The sequence below is a fragment of the Symphalangus syndactylus genome, chromosome 21 (genome assembly GCF_028878055.3).
Source record: "Symphalangus syndactylus isolate Jambi chromosome 21, NHGRI_mSymSyn1-v2.1_pri, whole genome shotgun sequence".
NCBI classification, from domain to species: Eukaryota; Metazoa; Chordata; class Mammalia; order Primates; family Hylobatidae; genus Symphalangus; species Symphalangus syndactylus.
Genome location: NC_072443.2, coordinates 45,811,621 through 45,827,801, shown reverse-complemented (window position 1 = coordinate 45,827,801; position 16,181 = coordinate 45,811,621). Strand labels below are relative to the sequence as shown.

General features: G+C 37.8%; 1 protein-coding gene across 13 annotated transcripts in view; it reads right to left on the bottom strand.

The window, feature by feature from the left end:
* Positions 1–5,411: 5,411 nt before the first annotated feature.
* SLC15A2 (solute carrier family 15 member 2) overlaps positions 5,412–16,181 on the bottom strand; it is a 50,174-nt gene continuing 39,404 nt past the window's right edge. For 7 of the 13 annotated variants that reach the window (XM_063630152.1, XM_055260686.2, XM_055260689.2 and 4 more), the window contains 3 exons: positions 9,538–9,684; positions 8,546–8,650; positions 5,412–8,202 (listed from right to left, as the gene is read on the bottom strand). In XM_063630152.1, the coding sequence (XP_063486222.1) occupies positions 8,026–8,202; positions 8,546–8,650; positions 9,538–9,684 (429 nt within the window). In that variant the 3' untranslated portion in view covers positions 5,412–8,025. The remainder of the gene's footprint in view (positions 8,203–8,545; positions 8,651–9,537; positions 9,685–16,181) is intronic. The other 6 variants (XR_010118470.1, XR_010118472.1, XM_063630153.1 and 3 more) reach the window with 4 other exon arrangements.

Genomic DNA, 16,181 nt, shown 5'->3' with positions numbered 1-16,181 from the left:
ATACATATTCTTTTTTTTTTTTTTTTTTTTTTTTGAGAAAGGGACTTGCTCTGTTGCATGGGCTGGAGTGTAGTAGTGCAATTATAGCTCACTGCAGCCTTGAGCTGCTGGGCTCGAGCTATCCTCCCACCTCAGCCTCTCAAGTAGCTGGAATTACAAGTGCGAGTCACCATACCTGGCAAAATATTCTTTTTTTCAAATATACATGCAATATTTACATAAATTTATCTGGATAGAATTCTAAATCATAGGCCAGATGCAGTGGCTCATGGCTGTAATCGCAGCTTTTTGGGAAGCCAAGGTGGGAAGATCACTTGAGCTCAGGAGTTGGAGACCAGCCTATTCAAGATAGTGAGACCTGGTATCTACAAATAAAAAATAAAAAAAATTAGTTAGGTATGTTGACACACACCTGTGGTCCTAGCTACTTGAGAGGTTGAGGTGGGAGGATTGCTTGAGCCCAAGGAAATTGAGGCTGCAGTGAGCCATGATTGCACCACTGCACTCCAGCCTGGGCAACAGAAAGAACTTGTCTCAAAAAAAAAAAAAGAAAAGAAGAAGAAGAAGAAGAAAGGACTACAAAACAAATTTGTTGCCTCGACAAATTTCATAGGATTGTATTTCCATCAGAATGTGTTCTCTGATCATAGTAGAATTAAGGTAGATATTAATAAAAAAAGAATAATTTAGAACATCTTTGATATTTTTAGAAATTAAGCAACACAATTCTAAGTAACCCATAGAAAAGAGGAAATCCAAAATAAATTAGAAATCCTTTAAAACTGTTGGGTGGATCACTTGAGGTCAGGAGTTCGAGACTCAGCCTAGCCAACATGGTGAAACCCCACCTCTACTAAAAATACAAAAATTAGCTGGGCATAGTGGCGGGTGCCTGTAATCTCAACTACTTGGGAGGCTGAGGCAGAAGAATCGCTTGAACCTGGGAGGCGGAGGTTGCAGTGAGCCAAGATCGAGCCACTGCACTGCAGCCTGGGCAACATAGTGAGATCCCATCTCAAAAACAAACAAACAAACTGGATTATATTTAAAAATTGCATTGTAATGAAAATGCAACATGTCAAAACTAATATGATCCTGCAGTTGAGCAAAGGAAATGAAACAGTACAATATACCTTTGATATAAGGTAGAAAATTATGAATGTCTTCACCAAATAACAAATAGAGCTCTACTGAGGTTTAGAGTTAGGAACAGGTATATCCCAGAGGTGGATCACAAAAGGCCTCATAGAAGTGGTGATATTTAAATGAGGTTTTAAACAAATATGATGAAAAGTTGGAGCTATAGAATAGAGGTAAGAAGAAAAATGTCTAATAGGTTGCAGCTCAAGTTGTGATCACAGAAAAATTAATCAAATTTTAAAAATTAATTGCCTAAGTACACATATTATAAAAGAATAAAAGCTGAAAAATCAACCCATCTTAAGAAATTAGAAAGAGAATAGCAAGTTTGAAAGACTCAATATTGGAAAAGATCTATTCTATAGATGTAATGCGATCCTGATTGAGATCTTAACAAATCTGTGTGTATATGTGTTGCATATATACAACTTGACAAGGGCCATAGCAAAGATAAGGCTAGATAGGTAGGTAGGGGCCAGGACAGATAGGGCATTGTTGATCTTATTATGGAGTTGGAAGTTTATCCTTAAAGTAGGGAGCAATGAAGGGTTGTTACGCAGATGAGCTACGTATTAAAATATATCACATTGATAACAGTTTTAAGAAAAAATAGATTAAGCATAAAAGGTTGTTGTAAAAATCTAGAGATATAATGGTGATTTTAATAGTGGCAATAGGAAAGGACAGAAGTGGGCAGATTTGAAACTTATTTAGTAGGTAGGTTTCAAGACTTGTTACTAGAGTCAATGGATAATGCCTGTGTTCCTAATTTGGAAAATGGGTAGATGGTATTGAATTTTGAACCATATAATCATACTCTTGTGATATTCTCCTGCAGTTCCAGGCAGCCCAGAAACAGGAATAAAAATAATATAGATTTGTGTAGTGGTACAGATTAGCAGAAATGATGAAAGTCAAGAAAGGGGAAAATTTTGAGGTGGTAGCAAACAAAGAGCTAAAATAATTGACCATGGTGTCCAGGTTAGTTTCAAGACAAATGAAACCATACTGGAATGTAATCTGAGAGAAGTGAGACGTATCAATTGAAGATTACAATAAAAACAAACAGTGAGTTCGATTAAGAGGAAGGAGAAAAGTAAATGTGCAGAAGATTAATATTAGAGAAGATTTTTAAAATGGAGATCTTGCTGGTAGCATTTTTCAAGGCATATTTAAGTTTGACATATAGCTTAGTCTGAGGATGACTGAGTTATCTTAGGTAAAATGGAGGTCATGGAATTTCAAAAAAGGTCAAAGAATTGTGAGTCCTGGATGTTAATGGTTTTTGTCAATGGATGTGGGAAACACCAAAAGTGATTGTAGAAGATAAGACAGAAAAAGATTGAGAGTCAGATACTACAGTTAGAAAAACACAAAGCTTCTGATAGAAAATTTTTGAAAATTGAAAAACTTTTGAGCTCATTGATGGCAAGAATTGTGTTTCATTCATCCTTGTCTTTTTTGTATATAGCACATCTAGAACATAGCAAGTGCTCAACAAATATTTGCTGGTTGAACTGACTCCATTGCCTTTTATTCCTCAGAAATGTGTATTTGCCCATGGTATGCTAGATAGCTATTTCAAATGGAGAGATCAGGTGATGAAGAGGTGATCTAAAAGCTGAATGACAATAAGAGTCAACACAAGATCAGGGAAAAGAATATTCTAGGCAGTGGAAAGATCTTGTCAGGAACAATCTTGGCATGTTTCAGAAGCAAAGATTGCTAGTGTAGTTGTAGCTTATTGGTCAAGGGAGAAGAAAATGATAAATGTGGCTGGACATAGTGGCTCACACCTGTAATCTCAGCACTTTGTTAGGCCGAGGTAGGGGGATCACTTGCATCCAGGAGTTTGAGACCAGCCTGGACAACATAGCAAGACTTAGTCTTGACAAAAAATAAAAAACTAGTTGGGCATGGTAGAACATCCTGTAGTTCCAGCTACTAGGGAGGCTGAGGAGGGAGGATTGCTTGGGTGCTGGAGGTTGAGGCTGCAGTGAGCCATGATCACACCACTTCACTTAGCTTGCGTGACAGAGTGAGACCCTGTTTCAAAAAAAAAAAAAAAAAAGAAAGAAAGAAAAAAGAAGGAAGGACCATCAAATTGAATTAAATTGTGGTGGAAAAAGGATTTAGGCAAACATACACAGAAATTACCAGAACCCAGGTCTACTAATAGGAAAAAGTACTTTCTTTAGATTAAAGATAAAAATTGGTTTTTATCCAATTATAACACAGAGTGTGTCATTTATATTAAATTGCATTCTCCTGAGCTTCCTCATATTTCATAGGTCACCCATCTCATTGCCTTTGCTGCATCCTCCTCTTCTCCAAACCTCCAGTGTTGGAGGACTCCCAAGCTCACCCATTCCTTGACCATTTCTCTCTCTCTCTCTCTCTCTCTCTCTCTCTTTAGAGATGGGGGTCTCACTGTATGGGCCAGGCTGGAGTGTAGTGGTGTGATCATCACTCCCTGTAGCCTCAAACACCTGGGCTCCAGCAATCCTCCTTACCTCAGCCTTCTGAGTAGCTGGGACTACAGGTGCACACCAGCACACCCGGACCTACATGATCTGATCCCTAGCTTCCTTTGACTGTATATTTTACCTCTTTGCCCCTTATTCTTGTCAAACTGTCCTTCTTGCTCATTATTTCTCTATACACATTCACTTCTTGGGAAATCTCTTCCAGTTTCATGGCTTTAAATACCACATATATGCTGATGACTCTCAAGTTTATGTTCCTAGCTCCAACCTCTTACCTGATCTTCAGACTCATATATGAAACTGCTAACTTAATGTCTCTAATTGGATACCCATTAGCATGGGTAGAAGCTCAACATGTCCAAAACAAAACCCATACCAGAAAACTTTTCTTATCCTAGTCTTTGCTATTTCTAGAAAATTGCATCATGATTCATCCTTACTACTTAGGACCAAATCTAGGAGTGAGCTTTCTTTTCTCTTTCTTTCTTTCTTGCTTTCTTGCTTTTCTTTCTTTCTTTCTTTCTTTCCTCTTTCTTTCTTTTCCTTTTCCTTTTCTCCTTCCTTCCTTCCTTCCTTCCCCCCCCCCTCTCTCCCCCTCTCCCTCCTTCTTTCTTTTTGAGACAGGGTCCTATTGTCCAGGCTAGAGTACAGTGGTGTGATCATAGCTCATTGCAGCTTTAAGCACCTGGGCTCAAGGGATGTTCTGCCTCAGCCTCCTGAGAAGCTGGGGTTACAGGTGCACACCACCACACCTGGCTAATTTTTTTATTTTTATTTCTTGTAGAGAGGGGGCTCTCATTATGTTGCCTAGAATGGTCTTGAACTCCTGGCTTCAAAGAATCTTCCTCCCTTATCCCTGCAAAGAACTGAGATTACAGGTGTAAGGCACCACATCTGGCTCATTTCTTTCTTTTAAATTGTGTATCCAAACTACACTCAAATCTTGTCAGTTCTAGCATAAAGCTTAATTCCAAGTCAAACTGTTTCTCTCCACCTCCACTACTATCACCTTGTCCAAGTCACGACCATCTATCACCTGAACTATTGCAAAAGCCTCCTAACTTAACTCCCTACTTCTTTTTCTTCCTGACTATAGATAATTCTCCCCTTAGCAGCCAAAGTGATCTTAAATGATCACATTATGTCACTCTCATGTTCTAAACTTCCAATGGTTTAACATGTCACTTAGAATAACATCAAAATGTCTTACGATGGTGACAGTCATATATGTCCATATATAGTTAGAGAGTCTTTAATATGCAAATGTTAAGAAAAACTGTATATCGCAGTTTCAGTCAATGACAGACTAAATATGTAATGGTGTTCCCATTAGATTATAATACTGCATTTATACCTCTTTTCCAATTTGTGTGTCCACATTTTTTCAAATGAATTATGTCGTTCACTTTTTTAAAAATTGATACATAACAGATATAGACATTTTCAGAGCACATATGAATAATCTGATACATCTATATAATGTATACAGTTTTTTGTACCTTTTCTATGTTTAGATATGTTTAAGTATACAAATACCATTGTGTTACAATTGCCTACAGCATTCAATACAGTAACATGCCGTGCAGGTTTGTAGCCTAGGAGAAACAGTCTACACCATATAGCTGGAGAAACAGTCTACACCAAATAGCTGTAGTAGGCTACACCGTAGGTTTGTGTAAGTACACTCTATGATGTTTGCATAATGACAAAATTGCCAGCAATGCATTCCTCAAATGTATCCCTGTCATTAAGTGATAAGTGCTAGAATGTAAGCTCACATTATGCTGTAGTTTCCAAAAACAACTCATGTTACCTTACACTGCATTAACAGAAGTGCATTGTTTGAAGAAAGGCAGGTGCTAGTTCTTCCAGTCAGACTACTTTGGAACGTTATATTTGACTCCAGGTATTTCATATTAAGATATCTTCATATTAATTGCTGTATTCCAGATAAAGAATGTTTTTCAGAAGAGAGAAAGTAGGATGGTAAAAGGACAAATTATGCCTGGTGAGGAACCATTACAAGAACCGAGAATCTTTACCTTGAATACTTGATGGTTAGAGAAGAGCCATGAAAGTTCTCCCCAAATAGCTAAACATCTGCCACATGTAAAAGGGGGTATACTTACTCTTCTTTTTTTTTTTGAAATGAAGTCTCGCTCTTGTCCCCCAGGCTAGAGTGTGATGGCGCGATCTCAGCTCATTGCAACCTCTGCCTCCCGGGTTCAAGCAATTCTTCTGCCTCAGCCTCCCGAGTAGCTGGGATTACAGGCACCTGCCATCACACCTGGCTAATTTTTGTATTTTTAGTAGAGATGGGGTTTCACCATGTTGGCCAGGCTGGTCTCGAACTCCTGACCTCAGGTGATCCACCTGTCTCAGCCTCCCAAAGTGCTGGGATTACAGGCGTGAGCCACTGTGCCTGGCCAGCTGTTATACTTATTCTTGTTAGCTACAGGGGAAAAAAAACAATGGTAGGAGGTTTCAGAGAGGAAGCTCAGCACTTACAAGGAAGAAACGCTCAACAGTTTTTTCCAAACCAATGTTCTGTAGAATACTATAACATGTTAATTTAAACAAGATATCTTGTGTCTTTACTGCAGGATATCTCAGAGTCTTTAATATGCAAATATTAAGTAAAGGATACAGTATGCCACATTTCCCAAACTTATTTGTCCATAGACACTTCTATTTACAAAACTGTGTTAATGTCTCTTGAAACAATGGTCATAGAACAGTTTGGGTTAAAGCTATTTAAAAATGAACAGGCTGTCTTCTAAAGGAGTAGGGTCAGGTTCACATCAAGATATCTGGAAAAACTGGTTGGTCTTGCTGCCACTCTTGTACTGCTGAAATGCTTGTCATTAAAACTGAAGTATATAAAGCTTGGGCACTTACAGCAATTTCTCTTACCTGTCAACAGTAACATTATCTGTTAATATTAACTGGTGCCTACTAACATGAACATTGTTACCTATTAACATTAACAGTATGAGACCCAACACTGTTCTACATGAGAATAATGTTTTAAAACCAATGGAAATGAAGCTCTCTAGAATAGTGATTCTGAACTTTTTTCCTAGTAACACACTGCACAGTCATGACATTCCCATATCTGTCCTCGATTCATTCATTGTGTGTGAGGTAATGTTTCTCAATTTTTTTTCATGACCACACACATACACAAACAAAACCCTCATGCTCTACCATCCCTACTCCCACAAATTTTGATAGGAACCTCATATAGGACCATGCTCCTCTATTGACATTTCCATTTTAGAACCTCAAACCTAGAGCATTAATGTAACTTTTTTTGAATAAAAAGAAAATTTCTAGGCTTCAAGGAAGAAATGGTATTTAAAACTTATGAGAAAAGTAAATCAGGAAAACAACATCAAAAAGGAACTACTACTTTGATATTTTTGAGGCTAAATGGAAACATTAATAAAGGAAGTTGGACTTACAGAAACATTGTTATTGAATATTTGCTGCAATAAGCAAGACAAGGTGTAATAATAAGAAAAAGCTGGGTCAGCAAGCTTGACAAGACAAGGTTGCAAATTATAATTATTGTTTATACAACTGTTCACTGAAGGGCATAGTCCAGTGCCATAGAGGCTAAGAAGAATGTACTCTATAAAAGAATGACTGGCTCTTCAGGATTTCTACAACTTACACATGTTCCTGTTCTCCAGAACCATGTTTACTAATGTTTACTATCTCTGATCTGGTTTCCATGATCTATCCATACTGAGAAAGGAGTGTTTGGATAAGTAAATAAAATACTATCATAATCAGAAAGCTATAACTTCTCCTATGTTTTAATAAAATGGCATTCTGCTTCCTACCATCTGTATTGACAAGTTTACTAAAGTCTTATCAAACCTAGATAGCTGACAAACCAGGCTGGACCAGATCATATCATACATACCAATTCTTGAGGCCCCTGTGAGTAGCATAATTACATTGCTTATAGAAAAACTTGAAATACCATTTGTTTGTTATTCTGCAATTTTGCCTCTAAATCAGCACCTCAAAAATCAGGGCCATCAGTCCTAAATGGCAGTTACTTATAAAGGAATTCTCATAACTTTGCATACCCACAGAGAATGATCTCCATTATACAAGTATATTTTCATGGCCATTTGGAGATACCAGGCCAGCTCCAGCAACATTGCACAAGTTTTAATGAGTTCACTGATGGACGGGCAGACATAGAGTCTCAGGGGCCTTGTTTAAAGATGTACTGGAAAACCAGTCCTGGAACTTCTGTCATTGGAGAAAGGTGGAGGAGATCAGCTCTGATATGCTGCTATCTCTCTTGTCTAATCCAGCAGAAGAAAAAAAATGCTTGAAGACAGGGCCAGGAATTGGGGTCAGGACAGAATCTAGGGAGTCATCAGAGTTTTGTCTTCTTGGTCTCTAGGTTGATCATGTTCCCTTGGATGTGAGGATTCTGCTTATCTGCTGGACCCTGCATATCCTCTGTCTTTACAGGAACGTAGTAGTAGCCCATGATGGAGAAGATCAGGCAGATCACCAGCAGGAGGCAGGAAAACAAAATGAATTCGGCCCACTACAGGGGGAAATAAATATGAGAAGAATATGGAGAAACCTGAAACTAAAGAGATCTTTACAGGATGAGGAGTGGGGAGCCAACTGACCTGGGATCACCAGTTTCACCAGACTTTTGCTGGACAAAGACTGGGTTCACTGACCTCTCCTCACATAGATATATTGTAGTCATTATTGCCACTTACATATGCCTATTTTCCTAGTAAAGTCTGTAAATCTAACCCATTTCATGTCACAGCACTGAATGGGGAATACGGGAAGCAGAGAGATAGGGGGAAAGGGAGAAGAGAAAGCTGGAGGAAAAACTTGAGTAGAAATGAATCCTGCTTCCCTCAGATCCATACCTGTACCAGGCCACTGAACTGTGCCACAACAAGCACGATGATATTCCCAACTGCAATTGTCAATAGCCAAGCTGCCTGGAGTACAGATTTCATGCTAGAGGGAGCCTGGGGATGACACAAGTTTGAAAGTAAACAAACTCCTTTCACTGCCCTCATGCCCCATGCATCCAGGAAACTTCTCCCACAAAAGCTTCCAAGTTAGAACTTCCCTCATTAAGTTCAGCTATCACATTGATTCAGAGGGTGTTAATAATGTAAACAGTAAGAATAAGATGACGCTCCTAATTGAATATTTTTAAATTCATTATGTCATATAATCTTCATTACAACCCTAAGAGATAAGTTCTATTAGTATTCTTATACATTTAAAAAATAGCATTACAGACTGGGTGCAGTAGCTCATGCCTGTAATCCTAGCACTTTGGGAGGTCAAGGTGGGCAGATCATCCAAGGTCAGGAGTTGGAGACCAGCCTGGCCAACATGGTGAAACCTGTCTCTACTAAAAATACAAAAATTAGCCAGGAATGGTGGTGTGCGCCTATAATCCCAGCTACTCAAGGGGCCGAGGCAGGAGAATCGCTTGAACCGAGGAGGCAGATGAAGTCTCACTCTGTCCCTCAGGCTGGAGTGCAGTGAGCTGAGATTGCACCACTGCACTCCAGCCTGGGTGACAGCATTACAGAGATAGTAATTTACTTGCTCAAGGTTACACAATAGGTCATGCAGCCAAAATTCGAACGTGGGGAGTCTGACTCTGCAGCTCTTCATTTTAATCTTTAATCTCTTTCCTAGAACCCCCAAATCATAGACTTCCATGCTGCACTGTCATGATCTGGGGAGTCAAGATGTTCAGGTCATATATGTTCAGGGTCATAAATAAGGTACCCAAGGCCAAAAGAGATAACATACCTATTTAAGTCAGTGCTAGAATTAAAATTCACCATCCTTTAAGCAATGTCTCAATTTCTACCTTCTATTTGCAAAAACTTACCTGAGAATAAGAAAACTCAAGACCTGTGACAGAGAACATGACCTCCCCAGCTGTAACCAAGGCATATTGTGGTAGCTGCCATGCAATGGACATTTTGTTGGCTGGAATGTCTTCAATCTTCCAGGCCTGAAGACCCTGATTGGTATTCTTAATGAGGGAAAGAGAAAATGGAAATGGACTTGTCAGTAGTCTCAAGTAAACATTCCTAACTACGACCTTATATCCACCCTTTTCGTATTTTCATTCTTCTGCCACTTTCAGGAAATTGAGCATTTCTACAAAATCCCAGCTTTTCAAAACTTCTTTTGGTAATATTATGCTCACTCACCTAGATTCGATCAGATATCATTATTGACAGAGACTTTAAATGAGAGAATATTTTGATATTGCAGTTTGGATTTCCACCGTTTTGCCCTATCAGGCATTTTGATCCTGGACAACATTTTAAACATAAAATGGCATCTGAATTATATAAACAAAATAAATTTTCAGAAAGCATTTTCTTGAGAAAAGTTTAATTTCTTACTCCACTTTCTATGTAAGTACAACTAAAGTGCTTTTAACATTTGCTATTTTGGTTTTTAACTTACTGAAATTACTTTTATTAGAATGAATTATTCTCTTGATAACACATTGAAGTTTTACTGGTCAATTTTTAAAAATCCATATCAAATGCCACATACTATTTTGATTTTTCTTCATTGGCTTTTTTCTTTTTTGAGACAGGATCCTGCTCTGTCACCCAGGTTGAAGTGCAGCAGCACAATAACAGCTCACTGTAGCCTCAAACTCCTGGGCTCAAGCAATCCTTCTGCCTCAGCCTCCCAAGTAGCTGGGACTACAAGTACGTGCCACCATGCCCAGCTAACTTAAAAATTTGAAAATTTTTTGTAGAAATGGAGTGTCATTATGTTGACCAAGCTAGTCTCAAGCTCCTGGATTCAAGCAACCCTCCTTCTTTGGCCTCCCAAAGTGCTGGGGTTACAGGCACGAGCCACAGTGCCTGGCCCAAGCCATTATTTTTTAACTCAAAATTTACACATTCAAATTTTGTCAAAAAGATGTAATTTTTCCATAAAATTTTGGTTAAAAAGAGTTTTTTTCCAGGTGAAGTTTTTGTTAATATTACCAGATATATGTGATTCCACAATCAGCTTTTGTTTCTTTGGTCTAAAAGTACTTTAACTATATGTATGTTTTTAGCTATGGTTGGTTTTACATAGATTACATCTACTAATATATTTTATTACAAATGAAATAACATTTTAAAAATTATATGTATATTTATTGAAGGGGCTCAAAAAAAGAAAATGGAAGAAAAAAATTATATATATATGTATTAGTCGATTTTCACACTGCTGTAAAGTACTGTCCAAGGCTGGGTAATTTATAAAGGAAAGAGGTTTAATTGACTCACAGTTCCAGATGGCTGGGGAGGGAGGCCTCAGGAAACTTACAATCATGGTAGAAGGTGAAGGGGAAGCAAGCTTGGACCTTCTCACATGGTGGCAGGAGAGAGAAGAGTGAGGAGCAAAGGGGAAAGAGCCCCTTATAAAACCATCATATCTCATGAGAAGTCACTCACTATCACAAGAACAGGATGGGGGAAACCGCCTCCACGATCCAATCACCTCCCACCAGGTCTCTCCCTAGACATGTGGGGATTATGGGGATTATAATTCAAGATGAGATTTGGGTGGGGACACAAAGCCTAACCATATGAATATATTTCTTGAAGTAAAACTATTATTAGGAATTAGGTGTAATATCCAGATACATGAGACAAAAACAGCATAATTAAAATATCATGGTCAAAAGTCCTTCAGATGAAAAGTCTTTGACATATAAATGCCCTTAATGCTCTGAATCAAATGGTCATTGGGTCTAAAATAGTAAGATAAAGGAATCTTCTTTTCCTTTAGTTGACAGTGTAAATAATACCTAGGCATCTGCTTGTGTTTTCTCAGCATAAGAACAGACTACGGCCAGAGCTTCTAAATCAAAGTCAGATACTTAAATGCTCATAGGCAGGTAATTAAGTAAATGAAAGAGGCTGCAAGGAAATGATGGGGCCTATAATGAACTGGACAGCACAGGTCCCATCTAAAGGGCACAGCCACTACAGCACTAGACAGTTGACACAGTAATACCTGTTAGGAAATCTTCTAATTTTTTTTTCCAAGAAATGTTAGTAATACAACTTCTTAAGTGTAATCTCTTGAATTTATTGGCAATTAATTCTTTTGTTATTTTTGTCAATACTGTGCAGGCCAAACAAGACAGGACTATGAAAGAAATTGGGCCCCCAGAACCCCAATTTATGGCCTCTACTCTAGATGCTTATTAGATCCTGGTATTCAGAAACAATACATACGACCTCTATCTTGAATGGCATATGAGAGACAGAAGAAACAGAAAATGGAATAACACCAGGAACACAAGCATTATGGGCTGAATCATGTCCCCCAAAACTCATATGTTGAAGTCCTAAAACCAAGTACCTCAGAATATAAACTTATTGGGAAACAGGATTGTTATATATGTAATTAGTAATGTTGAAATAAGGTCAATAGGGTGGGTCTAATCCAATAACATGTATCCTTATTAAAAAGGGGGTAAATTTGGACACAGCCAGACACATAGGAAGAGCACCATGTGAAGATGAAGGCAGATATTAGGGTGATTCTTCTGTATTCCAAGGAATACCAAATATTTCCAGCAAATTGCCAGAAGCCATGGCAGAGGCATGGAACAGATTATTCACAGCCCTCAGAAGGAACCAGTCCTAGCAAAACCTTCATCTCAGACTTCTAGCCACCATAATTGTGAGACAATGAATTTCTATCCCATAAGCCACTCAGCTTGTGGTGCTTTGTTGTAGCAGCCCTAGAAAATTAATAGAATTATAGCCAGGTGCAGTGGTTAATACCTGTAATCCAAGCACTTTGGGAGGCTGAGGAAGAAGAATCACTTGAGTCCAGGAGTTAGAGACCAGCTTGGTCAACATAGTGACCTCTTCTCTTTTAAAAAAAAGTTTGTAATTAATTCAGTATGGTAGCACATGCCTGTAGTCCCAGCTACTTGAAAGGCTGAGACAGAAGGATCACTTGAGCCCAGGAGTTCCAGGCTACAGTGAACTATGATTGCAGCACTGCACTGCATCATGGGCAACAGGGCGAGACCCTATTTCATTCATTCTTTCTTTTTTTTTTGAGACGGAGTCTGTCTCTGTCACCCAGGCTGGAGATCTCGGCTCACTGCAAGCTTCGCCTCCCGGGTTCACGCCATTCTCCTGCCTCAGTCTCCCGAGTAGCTGGGACTACAGGCGCCCGCCGCCACGCCCAGCTAATTTTTTATATTTTTAGTAGAGACGGGGTTTCACCGTGTTAGCCAGGATGGTCTTGATCTCCTGACCTCGTGATCCGCCCACCTCGGCCTCCCAAAGTGCTGGGACTACAGGCGTGAGCCACCGTGCCTGGCTGAGACCCTATTTCTAAAAAAGAAGAAGAAGTGGGAGGAGGAAAAGAAGGTGGAGGAGGAGGTTAATAGAATTGGATTGGTTTAGTATCTAAAAATCAATTGTTGTATACACCGTATCAATAAAATAAGGGACAAAACCACATTACCATCTCAATAAATGCAGGAAAAGCATTTGATAAAATTCAACCCCTGTTCATGGTAAAACAAACAAACAGAAAACTCTCCAACAAACTAGGAATAGAAAGGAACTTTCTCAATCTAACAGAGTATCTATGAAAAATCCACAGATTACACACTTAATGATAAAAGACTGAATGCTCTCCCCCTAAAAGTATGTCTGCTTTCACCACTTCTATTCAATATTGTACTAGAGGTTCCAGCTAGAGCAACTGACAAGGAAAAGAAATAAAAACCATCCAGATTGAAAATGAAAAAGTAAAGCTATCTCTATTTGCTGATGATATGATCTTGTATGTATAAAGTCTAAGGGATCCACTAAAAAAACCCATTAGCACTAATAAATGAGTTCAGCAGGATTGCACAATGCAAAATCAATATACAAAAGTCAACTGTATTTCTGTAATTTGCAATGGAAAATTTGAAAATGAAATTAAGAAAAGGATTCCATTAACCAGAGCTTCAAAAAGAATAAAATAAGTAGGAATAAATTTAACAAAATAAATGTAAAATGTATACTCTGAAAATAACATGTGCTGTGCATGGTGGTTCATGCCTATAATCCCAGCTACTCAGGAGAATGAGCAGAGAGGATCGCTTGAGGCCAGAAGTTTAGAGACGAGCCTGGGAAACATAGCAAGACTCTGTCTCTAAAAAGGAACCTTAGTCTGGGCATGATGGCTCACACCCGTAATCCTAGCACTTTGGAAGGCAAAGGCAGGAGGATTACTTGAGGCCAGGAGTTTGAGATCATCATGATCAACATAGCAAGACCCCAATCTCTACAAAAAATTAAAAAATTAACCAGGAGCAGTGGTACATGCCTGTAGTCCTAGCTATTCAGGAGGCTGAGGCAGGAGTGTCATTTGAGCCCAGGAGTTCAAGGCTACAGTGAGCTACGATAATGCCACTGTGCTCCAGCCTAGGCCACAGAATGAGACCTCATATCTAAATAAAATAAAATAAAATAAAATAAAATAAAATAAAATAAAATAAAATAAAATGAAATAAACTACAAAACATTGTTGAAAAAATTAAAGAAGACCCAAATAAATAGAAAGATATCTCACGTTCACTGATCAGAAGACTTAATATTGTTAATATGGCAATACTATTCCCTAAAATGATCTTCAGACTCAATGCAATCCCTATCAAAATCCCAGCTGGCTTCTGATCTTAATATGATTCTAAAATTCATATGAAAATTCATGGGACCCAGAATGGGCAGATCGATCTTAAAAAAGAAGAAGGCTAGAGACTCATACTCTCTGAATTCAAATCTTACTACAAAGCAACAGTAATCAAGACAGTGTGGTACTGGCACAAGGATAAACATACAGATCAATGGAATGGAATTGAGAGTCCAGAAAAATGCCTTTACATTTATGATCAATTGAATTTTGACAAAAATGCCAAGAACATTTAATAGGGGAATAGGGGAAGAATAGTCTTTTCCAGAAATTATCCTGGGACAACTAGATATACACATACAAAAGAATGGGGCTGGACCCCCTACCTTATACCATATACAAAATTTATCTCAAAATGAATTAACTATAAAACTCTTAGAAGAAAACATATGCACAGATTCTTATGACTTTGGATTAGGTATGACATCAAAAGCACAATCAACTGAAGAAAAAATAGATAAATTGAACTTCATCATAATTAAAAATTTTTCTGCTTCAACAGATACCATCAAGAAAGTTAAAAGACAACCTATTGAATGTGAGATTTTGCAAATTATATATGATAACAGATATATCTAAAAATATATAAAGAATGCTTACAACTAATAAAAAATACAAATAACCCAATTAGAAATTAGGCAGAGGATCTGAAGAGACACTTCTTCAAAGAAAATACACAAATGACTGATAAAGACAAGAAAAAATGCTCTAAATCTTTAGCCATCAGGGGAATGGCAATGAAAACCACAATGAGATGTCATTTCACACCCACACTAGAGTGGCTATAATAAAAAGACAGAAAACAAGTGTCGGTGAAGATGTAGAAAAACTGCAACTCATATACGTGATTGGTGGAAATGTAAACAGTGCAGTCACTTTGGAAAAGTCCACAAATGGTTAAACATAGAGTCACCATGTGACCCAGCAATTCCACTGCTAGTTACCTATCCAAAAGAAATGAAAACATATGTCCACACAAAAACTTGTACATGAATGTTCATAACAGCATGATTCCCAAGAGTCAAAAGGTAGAAACAATTCAAATGTACATCAATTGATAAATACATAAAATGTATTATATCCATGCAATGGAATATTACCTGGCAATAAAAAGAAATAAAACATTGATACATGCTACAACATGGAAGAGCCTTGAAAAACATGCTAAGTGAAAGAAGCCAGACACAAAATGGCACATATTGTATGATTCCATTTACATGACATGTCCAGAATAGAAGAATTTACAGACAAAGTAGACTAGTGGTTTAAGAGGAAATGGGGAATGACTGCTTATGGGTACGTTATTTTTTGAGAGGGGTGATAAAAAGTGTTCCTAAATGGCACAAATCTGTGAATATAGTAAAAACCATTGAATACATATTATTGGATATATATTCCTTCTATATAATGAACACATATTAACATATATTGACTGTACTAATATATTTAAAATCATTGGATACTTTAAATGGGTGAATTTTATGGTATATCAATTATATCTCAATAAAGCTGTTATAAAAATGGCACACCAAAAGGATCAAGTTAATTAAATTAATTAATTAGTAAAATAAATAAAACTTTATAAATTGGGTTATCATCCAACCTCTAGGAATGTTCTTTCTTTTTCTTATTCACTATCTTTTAGTCTTTAATACAGTATGAATAGTAATGAAATAACAAAATTAAAGTCAAGATTTACATCAAAATTAAAATCAGAGGTACTCTGTCCTGACTGCTAGGACAATTGTTTTTGACAGATCACAGTTAACTGATCCCCAAACTTTGTGTAGGGATTGA